At 44.2% G+C, this 14,769-nt stretch overlaps 1 protein-coding gene across 2 annotated transcripts in view; it reads left to right on the top strand.

Moving 5' to 3' along the window:
• Positions 1-14,769, top strand: part of HEG1 (heart development protein with EGF like domains 1) — a 220,261-nt gene that overhangs the window by 190,264 nt on the left and 15,228 nt on the right. For both annotated transcript variants that reach the window (XM_086957440.1, XM_086957439.1), the window contains exon 11: positions 5,344-5,431. In XM_086957440.1, coding sequence (XP_086813566.1) covers positions 5,344-5,431 — 88 coding nt within the window. The remainder of the gene's footprint in view (positions 1-5,343; positions 5,432-14,769) is intronic.

A 14,769-nucleotide genomic window follows, 5' to 3' on the forward strand; every position in this document is an offset into this window, starting at 1 on the left:
GACAGGAGTAATGTCCTAACAGGAGCGGACCCAACGATGACGCATTCCACCTAATGAGGGGGAGCGTTGGCCGTCCTCTTCCATGTGACAACTGGAACGCATTACAGCCAAAGTAACACCGTCCCGGGGTCTACCTCAGGGGCGTAACACAGGCCCCCGCAGCCCATGCGGTGCGGGGGGGCCCCTAGCTCCAAGGGGCACCCTCGGCACTGAACTCTGGCCGGAAGAGCTCCTTATTGAGCATGGAGGGGGGCCCCCTAAGTACCGTGCAGGGAGGCCCCCTCACTTTTCGTTACGCCAGTGGTCTACCTACTCTGTACCAGGAACTATATTGTCTTTTTTATGGTTGCATATAAAGCACACATCATGCAGGCACCCACAATAAGCATCGCTACTCATTTACAACAGACTTCATCGAGCCTGTCAAAGCAAACATGACCCAAACAACTATCAGACCATTTACAAGCACCTGCAGGGTATCTAACAGCAAATTGCACCTCACTCCTTAGTCTCTCAAACATGCCCACATTGTTCCTGAAAGCATCACCAGGAGACTCACAAAAACATGACCAGGCTTCGTGCCTAAAGACTGCCCAGCCATTCACCTTAAAAGCTGTAAATCCAATTACAGACGGGTTTACCTAGCCACTTACAACAAGCGTTACACTGTAACTAACACAAAGCACCGGCTGTTCATGAACAGCAAACCTCATTTGGCCAGTTAAAACAAACCTTGTTCTCCTGGCCTTCAAGACAACATATGCCACCTGGGCACTGCTGATGACGTCGGGCCACATCTTTGAAAGAGGTAAATGAGGTGAAATATTAACAGTCAAGGGCATAGTGACTGGTGTTTTGTTCCCGTGCTCGTGACCATGTTTTAAACTACCCACTATCACGTGATTTTGAACAGTTCCCTCACTTTACAGATTTAAAAACAAGAATCTGAGTTAATACTGCCATCATTTGTTGTACATTTTCATACACAGGCAAGATTCCGTTTGTGACCTGGAGCATTACTGGGAAACCTTGTTTCAATCCTGACATTTTGGGGGTAAAATTGATAATTGAACAATTGCTTGTTTATTTAAAATGATAAACACCCGCCAATACATGACAAAAAATTGCACATGGCAGTGAACAGAATATGTTTTTTGAAATATTGCTTATTGTCATTAAAGTATTTTAGACGTTACACCTTCCACCTAGCATGAATCTGGAAAAAAGGTTACAACAGTAGTTATTGCTCTCAAACATCAGTAAGGATAGACTGCACGTTTAACATTTTAATGTGTTTACATAGGAAGTGTTAAAAAAGCGGCTGACAGAGTGGTGTTAATGCTATGAACAAAAACATGTTAAATTATGTTTATTTGCATAACCGCACGTTACTCCTCCGTCTGCACTCTGGCGCCCTGGGTGCGGCCCCGAAAGGAACAGTCCTCTCTCAATGGGAGGAAGTTCAGAAGGGAAGACGTTAAAACAACCTCAGAAAGACCTCCCGTCAACTGCAAGACAGGCTGAGCTCGCGCCAGCACGTGCTTGCGTAGGGCCGCAGGAATGCAGCAGGGCCGCAGCCAAGCTAGGCTGTACCCCTGGAGATTGGGCGGGAAGCTGCTGCAGCGCAGAAGGGAAGTAGCCAATGTTTTCCTATTAATTGAGAATGAGATTTTCAAGGCTCCCTTCAACTTTCCACCCTTAAGAAGAAGACACAGTGGTTTCACCAGCCATCTTATTCTTACTGGATGTTCTGTGGAAGTTACATTTTCTAGCTTGTGCACCCTCAAAACAAACGAAAAATATTTTTACATTACCATTTTAACTCTTCTCATATTTTGCTCGATCTAACTTTTGGGGTTTCGCATTTTTATTGGTGAGAAGGGGGAAAGAATACAGCACAATACTGTAGTCTTAAAGTGGGCTATATATTTTGAAAGACCTGAACCTGAGTGAGACTCAGGCCCAGTCTATAACAAGGGAGAGGACCTTGGACAACCGGCCCAAGGCTATAAGGCTATTAGAACTTTCCACCTCCTGGGGGGTAGAGTGTTCTAAATTAAAATGGGAGAAACAGAAAGACAAATATTGGAATTTTAGAGCAGAAGGGCTGTTGTACCAGCAGCCATTATTAGCCTTGAGCCACTTCACTGTCTTCAGTGGAGCTCTCAGTGTTCCAATATTTATTGTCGTCCTTCAGTCACTTCGATTTTACTTAGTTATAGAAGTGTGAGGAACACGCAGAATAGCAGCTTGCTTAGCCTGACACCAAAGTGTGAAGTCAGCCCTGATCATTAACTAGGTAATGAGATGTGCTGCTACTGGGGTTTCCCTGTCATTAGGGGCATTGTATGCATCAAGACCACTGTGTTAGGGACATCTTGGACACATCATGATATACTGTGCAAATTCTAAGCACTTGGAGTCAGAGGTGACATAGATGTTACATGCGGCATCATTTGGATGTAGCTATGGATAACAACGAGTTGCTACTCCACTGTTGCTGCTTGCATTCCCTGTGAAATTACCAATCTGAATGCAGATTTACAATAAATCTGTTTGTTTAGCCAGTTAAGTAGCTATCAATCAGTTTTAGTTAGCGTCAATTTTCCTACGAAGACGAATGAAACAGAATACATGTTTGCCTGTCATTGCGCGCATTGATCATTGTTATCACTTTCCGTGATTCCAGTGAGAAGTTATGGGCTTTGTAATGTCACTTCTGCTACCACAGTCATTTTGGTCAAATGACGCCACTGCATGATCAGCGCATTGAAAATTACCACATTTCAAGAGCAAGGTATCTATCGATGTGGGGGACGCAGTCCTGGCTGGTATCTGTCTTACCTCTTGCTTCTTAAGGATGCAGGGTGCAGACAGACCTTGTGGAGATTAAGGAAAAAAGGCATCCGGCCCTTTCCATCTATGTATCCAGGATCTGGCACAAGATATCCATATCTATATGGACTACCGGAACACTGCTCCAATTTAGGAAAGTGTTAAAGAGTCACATCCTTAAATAAAAGTACATCACAATACTGTAGCAATCAAATTACCAGCCACCTCTCCTATCACCCATTGACTGCATGCTTGCCTTTAACCCTGCCCGCGCTCTGCTGCCTTTTTGGCTAGGTTTGCACTTTACAAATACCACATACATACTATATATATATATATATACAGAAGATAGAATGGAATTTGTTTACTCCTGAGTACTGTGCATGTAGACTGAATAGCCCCGTCATGGTTTGTCAGTTTTAGTAACTAGCCAACTTTCGATGTTTTGTAAAGTACTACATGTCTCCTTTTGGGTACTTCAGAGCACCTGACAGTGGGATGAAAGAATACAATGGTAGGGATGTTAGAATTCAGCTGGACAGGTGAATATGTGTCCAAAATTCTACTGTTGTTACCGCTGTTCTAAGTGGAGGTCAATAAAATGTAAGTCTGAATAATTCTGTTTTTTAAGGTTTCTTAAATGGTATCTAGTTTTCTTCAGATCTCAAGTGTGATCTGAGAGCATTCCAGAAATTTGTATCATGACTGATTTCCTATTGATCATTCACTCTGTCTCAATAATTGTTGCTTGATCTCTTGTGCACACATTGTTTGAAGATCTGTGGTTGGGGCGTAGTGCGGAGCCACTATCTTTAGGCATATAGGGCCTAAGCCATAGTATGTTTATGACTGGGTCACAACACCTTAAATGTTATGCTGGCATTCACAACAAGCCTGTGGAGTTCTTTAAAACATAGTTTTATGTCATCCAGTTTGCGAAGGTGAAGTAAAAAACTGCGTTCTTGGTTCTTTTGTCTTTGGAGCCTGGTTATTAATTTTTCGGGAGGCCACATTAGTTGAGATGCACCAGTATGAGGGCATCTTCTGCCTTAGGCAGCTGTGCATCAGTTTTACACATAGTGTTGCATCCACAAATGTAAAAGCACAAGCCATAAAGGAGCCAATACGGAACCAGTATGCCTGTACATGTGAGAGATATCACAATAGTGACTGCGTCTATTTCTCATATAGCCTTGAAAAAGTCATGTGCATATGTAACAGAAGCGACGAAACATGTGTTGGCTCTCGATCTGTCACAGAACTCATACATGAGAAGGTTCTATGCAAAGAATAAAAGATTGAAGAAATCGCCTTTGACCAGTGTATATATTTGTGTTGTCATACAAAGTTACTACTGTCATTTGATAGTGCTTCTGAAACTTTTACGTGTGCTAGGGATTTTTTGTAAATATTATAGTTGCAGCTCAGGCCGCAGAGTTTGTTGTGGCAGGAGGTTCTGTTCTCTCCACCTTGTACCACCGTTTAGATAGAGGATATATAGATACACATACAGGGCCAGATGTAGGTGGGAGATTTTGGCCATTTACCGGCCGGTAACGGCCGAATTCGGCCGTTACCGACCGGTAAATGGCCATGGAGATGTAGGGGGTAAAAAACATGCATTTTCGGTAATTTTACCGAATCGGTAATTTTACCGATTCGGTAAAATTACAGAATCGTTAAAATTACCGATTCTGTATATTTTACCGAATCGGTAAATATACCGGTCGGTAAAATTACCGAAAATGCATGTTTGGTATGTAGGTGCCAATTTTAACATTGACACAGGGCTTTGAAAATCGGTATTTTACCATGCAATACAATTGCATGGTAAAATACCGATTCAGGTGTACATGCACATCTGTGCATGTACACCTGTGCCATGTGGCGCACATACATGCCCTAAGGGCATGTATGTGTGCCACATGGCACACAAGCCTAAAACAGGGGTGCCAGAGGGTGTCAAAGTGACACCCCCTGCATCCTTGCAAAATTCGGTATTTACCGATTCGGTAAATACCGAATCGGTATTTGATATTGAATCCTATGGGCTTCAAGGCCCATAGGATTCGATAGCAAATACCGATTCGGTATTTACCGAATCGGTAAATACCGAATTTTAAGGATTCGGTAAAGAATCCAGATGTTGGGACCTACATCCCATTTACCGATTTTGAAATACCGAATCGGTAAGATTCGGTATTTCAAAATCGGTAAATGGGATTTACCTACATCGGGCCCACAGTGATTATACCCTGTGGCACCGTTTCCCTATGAACAATACCTCCAGCCTATCATTTGTACCTACTTGAAACGTGTTTGTGTGCGGTAGGGCTCACTTGCAGGTCATTCTTACAATGTTTTGACCATGATTGTGCACTTCAATGTGCTATTGATCTGTTGTGATGCTGTTTAAACTGCCAATAAAGTTGTGCATAAAAACTCGGTCGAATGGTAGACTTCTTGAAAGACAATAAGTAATTAGGGTACTGTTTTCTGTGTCTTCAGCATACCAACTCATCACCATTGTGATAGCAGCTGCTGGAGGAGGACTTCTGCTGATCCTGGGGACTGCGTTGATCGTCACGTGCTGCAGGTGAGCATCAGCCTAACCATTATAGCATTTCTAAGTAAAGTGTATACCATAGTGGTTAATACTCCGAAGTATGCCTTGGAAACCACCCTTTTCGAAATGTGCACTGTATGCCCACACAATCTGAGCCAAATATCATGAGGCCACCCCATCTGGGCACAGACTCCCATTTGCCCAAAATAAAATTTCCATGTGGTTTAGAATTAGCTCTTTCGTCTTAGCTGTCTTTACTCCGGCACTAGAATGCAGTGACTACTTTAGAAAATAATTATCTTACCAAATAATGCAGAGCTCCTGAGCTTTCGACGCCAGCTGAAAACCTGGCTGTTCCATCAATAATTGAGTTTGCATATGAGTAGGAGTAAACGTTGGTTTCTCTCTTCTGGATCTTTTGTTTAATTTTCTTCAGCGCTGGGACACTCCTTGGAGTAGCCGTGTGCTTGTACAAATACCCTATAACATTAACATAAAGTACTAGATTCACAGCATTATATTTCAATGTCCAGCTGACAAATATACTTGCACATTTATAGAAATGTGAATGTTACGCAAGGCCATATCCCTAAAATGTGCTGTTTAGTACAGGGTCCAATTCATTAAACATGTATGTGCAAAATGTATGGCGTATACATACCTTATTCTGTACAGACCTCACTATACAAGAAGGACAAAAAAAGGAGACACCCAGCTTCTATGGTAAAGGACCGGGAACAAAGGAAAGTAATGACAGAAAAGGAGGGAAAACCTCATTGAAAACCCTTAGGGTTATTAAAATTGCCCTCACCCACTAGATAGTGGCATGCTTCATCTTAGGGCCGCTAACACACTCTGGCACAGACCAATGGTCATGTTGGAGAGTGTATTTTTTATAGAAAATATGTTTTACATGAGAGAGATTTCTATTGCAAAGAGAAATATTTTTAAAACTGTCTAAGTGGGCGCCCCTATCTTTATTTATTCAGTGCCACTCTTGGCAATGTTAAAAAACGTAATGAGCGGGTATATAGGAGAACTGCATCTCCATTACCCTGTCTGCATGCACCAACATGTATCAGCCTATTCCAAACACCTTTCTGGGTCACAGGCCTTCTTCAGGATACAGATCCCTTTTTTAAAGTCCTGATCCCTTCTAGTTTTATTGACCAATTGTAGGGATAATTTTAAGTATGTGGCAATGCTTGCCTTTAGTAGACACACTCAAGATGCATATTCAAGTATCATTATTAATGCTCCGGAGGGTAAAGAGTGGCATGGACAGGGACTTTGCACCTTGATGAAAGTGTGACTATAGGGTGACATCCCGCGCTGGCCCCGGGTTTAGAGCATAAATAATGATACTCGGGTACGCTCACTAATGACGTTTTACTCTGCAGTAGGGATCCCTCTCATGAAAAAAGTATTTTCTATAAAAAATATGTGCTTCGCACCAAGGTGTGTTAGCGGCCCTATGATGAAGCATGCCACTATCTAGTCAGTGAGGGCAACTTTAATAACCCTAAGAGTTTCCCAGTACATTTTCCCTCCTTTACTGTCTTTACTTTCCTTTGTTCGCAGTCCTCTACTATAGAGCTGTGTTTCTCCTTTTTTTGTCCTTTTCGTATATTGTGTTCTATAGTCTGGTTGGGACAGCGAGGGAAGGCTCATTCTCTAGTCCCTCCAAAGTTTATGTTTCATTTATTCTGTACAGACACAAACACGCCTGTGCATAATTGCTCTGGTGACCTGGATAGGGTTGGTTTAGAGACAAAACCAGTGCCACCACTTATTTGCATAGGGCTCATCTTGGCTGTCCCTGACTTCTGTTTCCCAGCACTGGGCAGTATTTGGAGCAAGGGTAGACACAATACACACATGGAACAAAAGTGCCCCCTTTTTGTCACAGGCCACCACTGATGATGCATGCGCAATAGCTTATGCCATTTAATTTCTACCCTCTTATTAGAATAAAAATGAAATCAGTATAATTGCTCCTGATTGTCCCTTTAAGGTTTGTCCACAAAAATGTACTCCACCAACAATCTCGATGGTGAGCCAAGTTCCTGCTGAAGTCAGTGTCCCTATTTCTGCCCTGAGTGGCTTATGGGAGCCAATTCAAAATGAAGTATTGAAAGCAGGCCTACCACTTCATTAAACATGAAGCACTGACCTGTGCTGCATCTACACTGCTGAGGCCATCAATCGCCCAATACTCAGGCCCTGGTTACAAAGCATGACCTGCATGTAGGTATGTCAGAAGTAAGAGTGTGCAAAATTCATGTAATTATGTGTAAATTAGGGAAAATTATGCAAAATTACACATAATGTGAATCTGCCATTTAGTGCTATATTTTAACTTGAAATGCATTCTTAATATTTTAAGGCAAGGATGCATCTTCACTAAAGCCATTTTAACCTCAAAGAATTCTTCAAAGGAACTCTTTGCACCCGTGAAAAAGTTAGCCAAATGCCCACAGGAGACCATTCTACCATCAAATGAACATTCTGTAACTCACTAGCCACCTTCTTTCAAGATAAGGTGAAGGTGTTCTATAGCGGGTTCTCACAGAGTGCTCCTCTAGGGATGCTACCACCTGTAGGGTCTCCTGGTGCGGCTAGGGGGAAAATGGAAATCACTCCGCTACCCACTGATGGGAGTGACCAGCATGAACTTCTCTCTTTTCCCCTATTAACAACGGAGGAAGTAATTAGTCGTATGATGTCCACAAAATCCGGGTCCCCCCTTGACAGAGGTTCTTGCCCCACATCTGACTCTCATTTTTAACCAAATGTTTGTCTCCGGTATTTTCCCGGCTATTTGGAAATTGGCGTCCGTTCTCCCCCTCCTCAAGAAAGCCAATCTGGATGGAGCGGACCCGAACATTTATCGGCCAATATCCAGACTCCCACTGTCCGCAAAGATGGTGGAAAAGGCTAGGAATTCAGTCATCTCCGACTATCGGGAAAAGCACGAGTGCCTAGATAATTCTCAGTTTGGTTTCAGAAAGCAATACAGTACCGAACTGGCGTTGATCGCTGCCTCTGAGACAATTAGGCAGACCGTTGAGGCAGAAGGCAATGCAGCACTAGTGCTGCTTGACTTCTCTGCAGCATTTGATACGGTAAACCATCAGAAATGATTGTAAGTGCTGGAAGGTGTCGTATTAGAGGAAAAGCGCTTGATCTTCTAAAATCATTTCTGTCAGGGTGGGAACAGTTTGTGGCTCTTGCTGAGCACAAGTTGCTGAATTTTACATTGCCATGTGGGGTGCCACAGAGCTCGTCATTGAGCCCTACCCTTTTTAACGTTAATGTTGCCCCACTGGGAAGGCTAATCAGATCCTTGGGTTTCTCTGCTATTTCATATGCAGATGATACCAAGATTGCGGTTTCAGTGACAGGCTCTCCAGACGAAACGGCGGCCCAGTTCCATACATATCTTAGCCAGGTGGGGGACTGGTTGTCCGCTAACTGCCTGAAGCTTAATGCTAGCAAGACTGAAGTCCTACTTTTTGGTAAAAAACCAACTTTTGGAATCCCACGTTGTGGCCTCCAGAGTTTGGCCCGCATATCACCCCTAAATATAAGGTAAAAAACTTGGGGGTGACATTTGACTTTATGCTCTCTTTTGAAGGTCAAGGTATCAATCAGGTCACTTTCGTCTCCTTCCATACTCTGAAAATACTAAGAAGGATTCTCCTATTTATTCCAGCCGACTTGAAGAAATTGGTGGTGTCTGCCCTTGTTCTGTCCAGAGCTGACTATTGTAACGGGCTATTTATGAACCTCCACACAAAAAATGCGTTAACAAGCTGCAGATGGTGCAAAACACTGCAGCGTGTCTATTGCTAAACATACCTAAATATTCATCAGTCTCCACGGCGCTCAAAAAGCTGCACTGGCTGCCAGTGAAAAGGCAGATAGAATTTAAGTCGCTCTGCATTGCATTTAAGGCAACTCACAATGCGGGGTTAGCATTTTTTAAAAAGAATTTACAGCCTTATGCCCCTGCTCGTCAGCTCCGCTCAGCACATTCTCACAACCTGGTAGTTCCCAGGTTTAACAAGCACTGGCGTTGCCAATAGGTCTCGCATTAGGAAAGTGTGAGCTATTGGTATTGTAAATGACAATTATTTTTTTAATATGTGTTGGCATTGAAAATATATAAATTAATAGCATTGTTATTTACAAAGACAATAGCTTACACTTTCCTAATGCGAGTCCTATTGGCTACGGGAATGCTTGTTGTTAGCCAGCAAGGACAGTGCTGTTGTGGTGCTGAGTGATGCTGTTATGGTGCTGAGTGATGTGGTGGTGTATTAGAGTGATGTGGTGGAGTCCCAGAGTGATGTGGTGGTGTCCCAGAGTGATGTGGTGGTGTCCCAGAGTGATGTGGTGGTGTCCCAGAGTGATGTGGTGGTGTCCCAGAGTGATGTGGTGGTGTCCGTGAGTGATGTGGTGGTGTCCCAGAGTGATGTGGTGGTGTCCCTGAGTGGTGTGGTGGTGTCCCTGAGTGATGTGGTGGTGTCCCTGATTAATTTTGTGGTGTACATCAGTGATGTGGTGGTCTCCCTGAGTGCTGTGTTGGTGTCCCTAAGGGCTGTGGTGGTGTCCCTGAGTGCCGTGTTGGTGTCCCTGAGGGCTGTGGTGGTGTCCCTGAGGGCTGTGGTGGTGTCCCCCAGTGCTGTGGTGGTGTCCCTGAGTGGTGTGGTGGTGTCCCTGAGTGGTGTGGTGGTGTCCCTGAGTGGTGTGGTGGTGTCCCTGAGTGGTGTGGTGGTGTCCCTGAGTGGTGTGGTGGTGTCCCTCAGTAGTGTGGTGGTGTCCCTGAGTGATGATGTGGTGGTGTCCCTGAGTGATGTAGTGGTGTCCCTGAGTGATGTGGTGGTGTCCCTGAGTGGTGTAGTTATGTCCCTGAGTGGTGTGGTGGTGTTGCTGAGTGGTGTGATGGTGTCCCTGAGTGATGTGGTGGTGTCCCTTAATATTTAACACAGAAACTGTAGTAATGGCCCGGACTACATTGCAACATTCTGCTTAACAGTATCTAAGGGGATATTTTTTAAGCGAACGAGCCTGTGGACAAATATGTCAAGTAATACCATCCTAAGGGTTTCAATCTATCCATATGAGGTGCTGTGTTACTTAAAAAAGTACACCAAATCAAGTAATGGGAATTTGGCTAACTTCAGTGGTGAGATCAGAATTTCACCCTGGCCTGATTTTATAGGAGCTGGAGTATGGCGAGAATGGAGTATGGCGAGAATGGAGTATGGTGAGAATGGAGAATGGTGAGAATGGAGTATGGTGAGAATGGAGGATGGCGAGAATGGAGTATAGTGAGAATGGAGTATGGTGAGAATGGAGTATGGTGAGAATGGAGTATGGTGAGAATGGCCCATTGTGTGTAATCCGGGGTGGGGAACAGCAGCAGTCTCGCAGGAGGAGGTAGTTTGACTGTGGTCAGTCTTACACTGTCCCTAAAATCATCTGAATAATTTGGCTGAAGAGATAGCTTCCCTTGTATAGGCGTCCCGCAATGTATAGAAACTGTCTTAAAGCTTCCTAGAAGATTGTGCCCACTCCTATCTGAGCGGCGCAGCCCTGCAGATGGCCGGGGGGTCTCACGGGTGATGTCGTGGCAGATAGATATGGGAGCCGAAGTGGAGGCGCGGGAACACGCCCAGGTGAGACAGCAAAGAACAGGGTCTGGCACAGACAGAGACCGAGGAACAGAGGCACAACGGTCGGTGACAACGGCGGGAACCTGCTTAGAAGTAATCACAGAAAGTCTCGAAACAAGGCGTTCAGTATCAAATACAAAATACGGAAAGAAAGAATGAGGCAAAAGAGGAACCAACTAAAATAAAGAAAGGAACTAACTGATGATGAAAAGATAAATGCCTAAAGTAAACAAGACGGAGGGAAGGCAGAGAAGGGGAGGTGGGAGGAGAAATGCGACACAGCGGGCAGGGGAGGGGGCCGAGCGGGGAGAGCGGCGATGAGGGTGTGAAGCAGCAGGGGCCTATGAAGTGAAGCTAAGCCTCACTTCAAAGGTGTGGGAGGAGTGCTGCTATGGCCTGGGGGAAGCTGGCCGGGGAGGGGGAGTTTATGGCCCAAAAGCGCGTGCCTGTGGCCACGTGAACTCGAAGAAAACTGCATGGAAAAAAACCTGTGGTTTCAAGAGTATTTTGAACACTTGAATTCTCGCCATTTCCCATTCCTTCGCAATGGAAAAGGCGAGACCTAAAAAGTGTGCATGGGGTGGAAGGAGCTTTTTGATCAGCACGACCGGGCTTTGGAACACACTACCGGTGCAGATTAAGAAAGAAAAGCAACTGTTACCATTCAGGAAGGCTTTAAAAACATGGCTGTTCAATTGTGGAGGTGTCTCTATTGTTTTTTATCGGTCTCGTGCTGAGCTAGCGCCATGATACCTTTGGGTGAATGTTTTGCGCTTTACAAGTCTCCTTTTCATTTAATTTAATTTCATCTTAACTTAAAAAATAGTGCAAAAAACACAATTGCCTAGAACAACAGCTGCTTGCTTTCTGGTTGTTCATGTTGTTCTCAATCTATACTTTTACTGTGAATGGCAGCATAATTTCACTACTTGCGTAATGGTGTAATTTCAGGAATTTTACAAAAGGAGCATAGCATAAAATCCCCCAAATTATGCTTGAATTTCACCCACGTCAAGTCAGAAGTTTTTGCAGGACATTGCAGGGCGCAGATTGTTTCGATGTTGAAAAAATATATGTACAGAGGCCATGGTGGCAGCTTCAGCATGAAGTCGCCATTTTCTGGTTCTCGCTGTTTGCTGCCTCGTCATTAACAAACAGGCCTGCTTCAAAATCTAAAAACATATTTTACTGCACAGGCTCCGGCCCTCAAAAAGCGTGGGTCTTGGGGAAAGATGCCCTGTCTGCCTGTCCTTCTGAAGTCTATGCCTGCATGCAGGGTTTAGTGTATTTATAATGTACTCACTAGGAACCTTGCCGTTCTCAACGGAACAGGAACTACGTAATATGCTGGGAGGTGTTAAAATGTGGTTAATGGAAGTATGACGTTATGGTGCAGTGTGTGATTGTATGTTGGAGAATAAAGACATCTATGAATCAGCTCCGTGTGTGGCTTAGTTCATTTACATGCTCCAGGACTGGGGAAGATGCTACAACTGCTGACGAAGATGGGATACATGCCCAAGAAGAACAAGGTTGCTCTCCCTAAGAGTTTGCAATGGTACAGCAAACTGCTTGTGTGCCACATGTGCCTCAGATCTATGAAAAGCAGCCTGCAACTGGTACATGTGGAGTTAAAGCCCTGCTCCAGCCACATCCATGAAATCGCTGGTGAGGTTGCTGGCAAAAATGCTGCACTAAGCCCTCAACACAGAGCAACATTCATACATAGCAAAGACAACACCAGGGACAAATAGGAGAAACAGCAATCCACTCACCGTCAAGGAAGAAAATAAAGCCATCCACAAGCTCCAATTGGATGTGATGGCCCAGGCTCAAGCACGTGCATCAGTTACAGGCAACATCCTACATGGCGAGTGCTGGCTGAACAGCATATACTTTCAATGGCGGTAGAAGGGAGCGCGAGATACACAGCGGGTGCATTTCTGAAACCTCCGCTGCCATTCAACACACCCAAGAAACAGAACATTGGCTCCAGGTGGGCTGCGTGGATTAAAACTTCATAGATGATGACTTCATAGATGGAGTAGATATTGGAGAAGTGTGGCTCAATGATTAGAGCAGCAGACCTTGATGCAGAGGTCTAGCCCGGGACCAGGGTTCAATTCCCGCCTCGGCGGGTCTTGGGCTCAAAAATCCACGGACCTGAAAATTCTCGCCTCGGTGCCTATATCAAACATGGAGTCCCACTCTGCAACTCAGGGCAATAGCTTGCTTAATCTCCACAACGGCCCCCACAATGCTAAGGATGCCTAGCCCCCACCTTGGGGGTGTCCAGGAGTGGACGCCTCACAGGGAAAGGCAGGATGTGTTCCACAGCGGTCTTCGTACAAGCGCCTTGAGACCCTTGCGGGTGAGTAGTGCGCTATACAAGTATCAATTAACATGCACTAGAAGATGCAGATGACAAGAAAATCATTAAATATTTCGAAAGCCTAGCAGGCCATGGAGTGAAAGAAGGTCTCACAAACTGTTGCAACATCGTATTGACAGATAAAAGAGGTTCAATCTGATGCTGAACGTCGACTCTGAATGATACATGTAAAACCAAGCAAAACAACAAGCAGATGAAATGATGGATGTGCTTGTTGAAAGGCTTGATTCGCTTTTCAAACATTGAAAGTTCTGTGACTTTGTTAATGATGAAGCAAGCATCTCAGAATCATCGATGGTTGCCTCTTCGATTCTTTTAGAAGAAGCATGTTGAGAGACACACTAAGTCTAGAGAAAATGTTAATAGCTGCAAGAGCAGAAGAACAAGCAGGACGACAAGCTGCTGCAATGGCACAGGAATGGAGCACAATGAATCAGTGCTGATCTTTAAAAGCAAGCATACTTGCCAAACAAATTGTTGTATGTAGACATCCTCAAGGAAAGCAAAGCTATGCTTCCAACATGGATTTTAATTTACCCATGAGATAAAAGTTCTACCAAAGGACAAATTTGCAAAGGCTATGGGAAAGAGAACCACTTCATAACAGTGTACCAAGCTAGAGAGAAATCAAGTGTGTCACTGCAGAAAGGAAAGATGGACGCCAGAATGTTCCAGATGCACCCCAGCCATGCCCACAAAGCAAAAAAGCTATGACAAGTAGAAACCAAGCAAAGTCGGTCATCATCCAAAGGTTCCTTAACGTCCTTATTAAGCACCGTAGAAAAAATCGGATGTGCTCTGAAGATATCTACTGAAGAACGGCAGGCACATGTGTGATTAGCCACCTGTAAAGAAGAAAGAAAGTCCAAGAAAACACACTAAACAAAGCAGAAAACCTCATTTGGACACATTCTAAATCACACTGAAAGTGAACGGTTACCCAATAATCTTCATTATAGGCAGTGGTGCGTTAATTAATATTATACCAGTGGAAACATTTAACAGCCTGTCCCCAGTGCCAAGACTCACTCTGTCAAACACAAAGGTATAAACTTGGCAGATCCCAAACCATTACAAAGGATCATTCACATCAACCATTTGGCATAAACAATCCCAGTGCAAGCGACCCTTCTCACCCAACAAGGCACTGCGTCAAGTGTCTTTTTGCTCAGCTTTGCCACTCTGCAATGGGATTGATACCCCTCAATTGCAACATCCGTGTTCATTCTGAAATCTGTTGTTGTTTCAAGGTTTGAGATGACTAAAAAAACATGAACGTGCAGTTGCACATTAAC

The sequence above is a fragment of the Lissotriton vulgaris genome, chromosome 2_1 (genome assembly GCF_964263255.1).
Source record: "Lissotriton vulgaris chromosome 2_1, aLisVul1.2, whole genome shotgun sequence".
In the NCBI taxonomy this organism is placed as follows: domain Eukaryota; kingdom Metazoa; phylum Chordata; class Amphibia; order Caudata; family Salamandridae; genus Lissotriton; species Lissotriton vulgaris.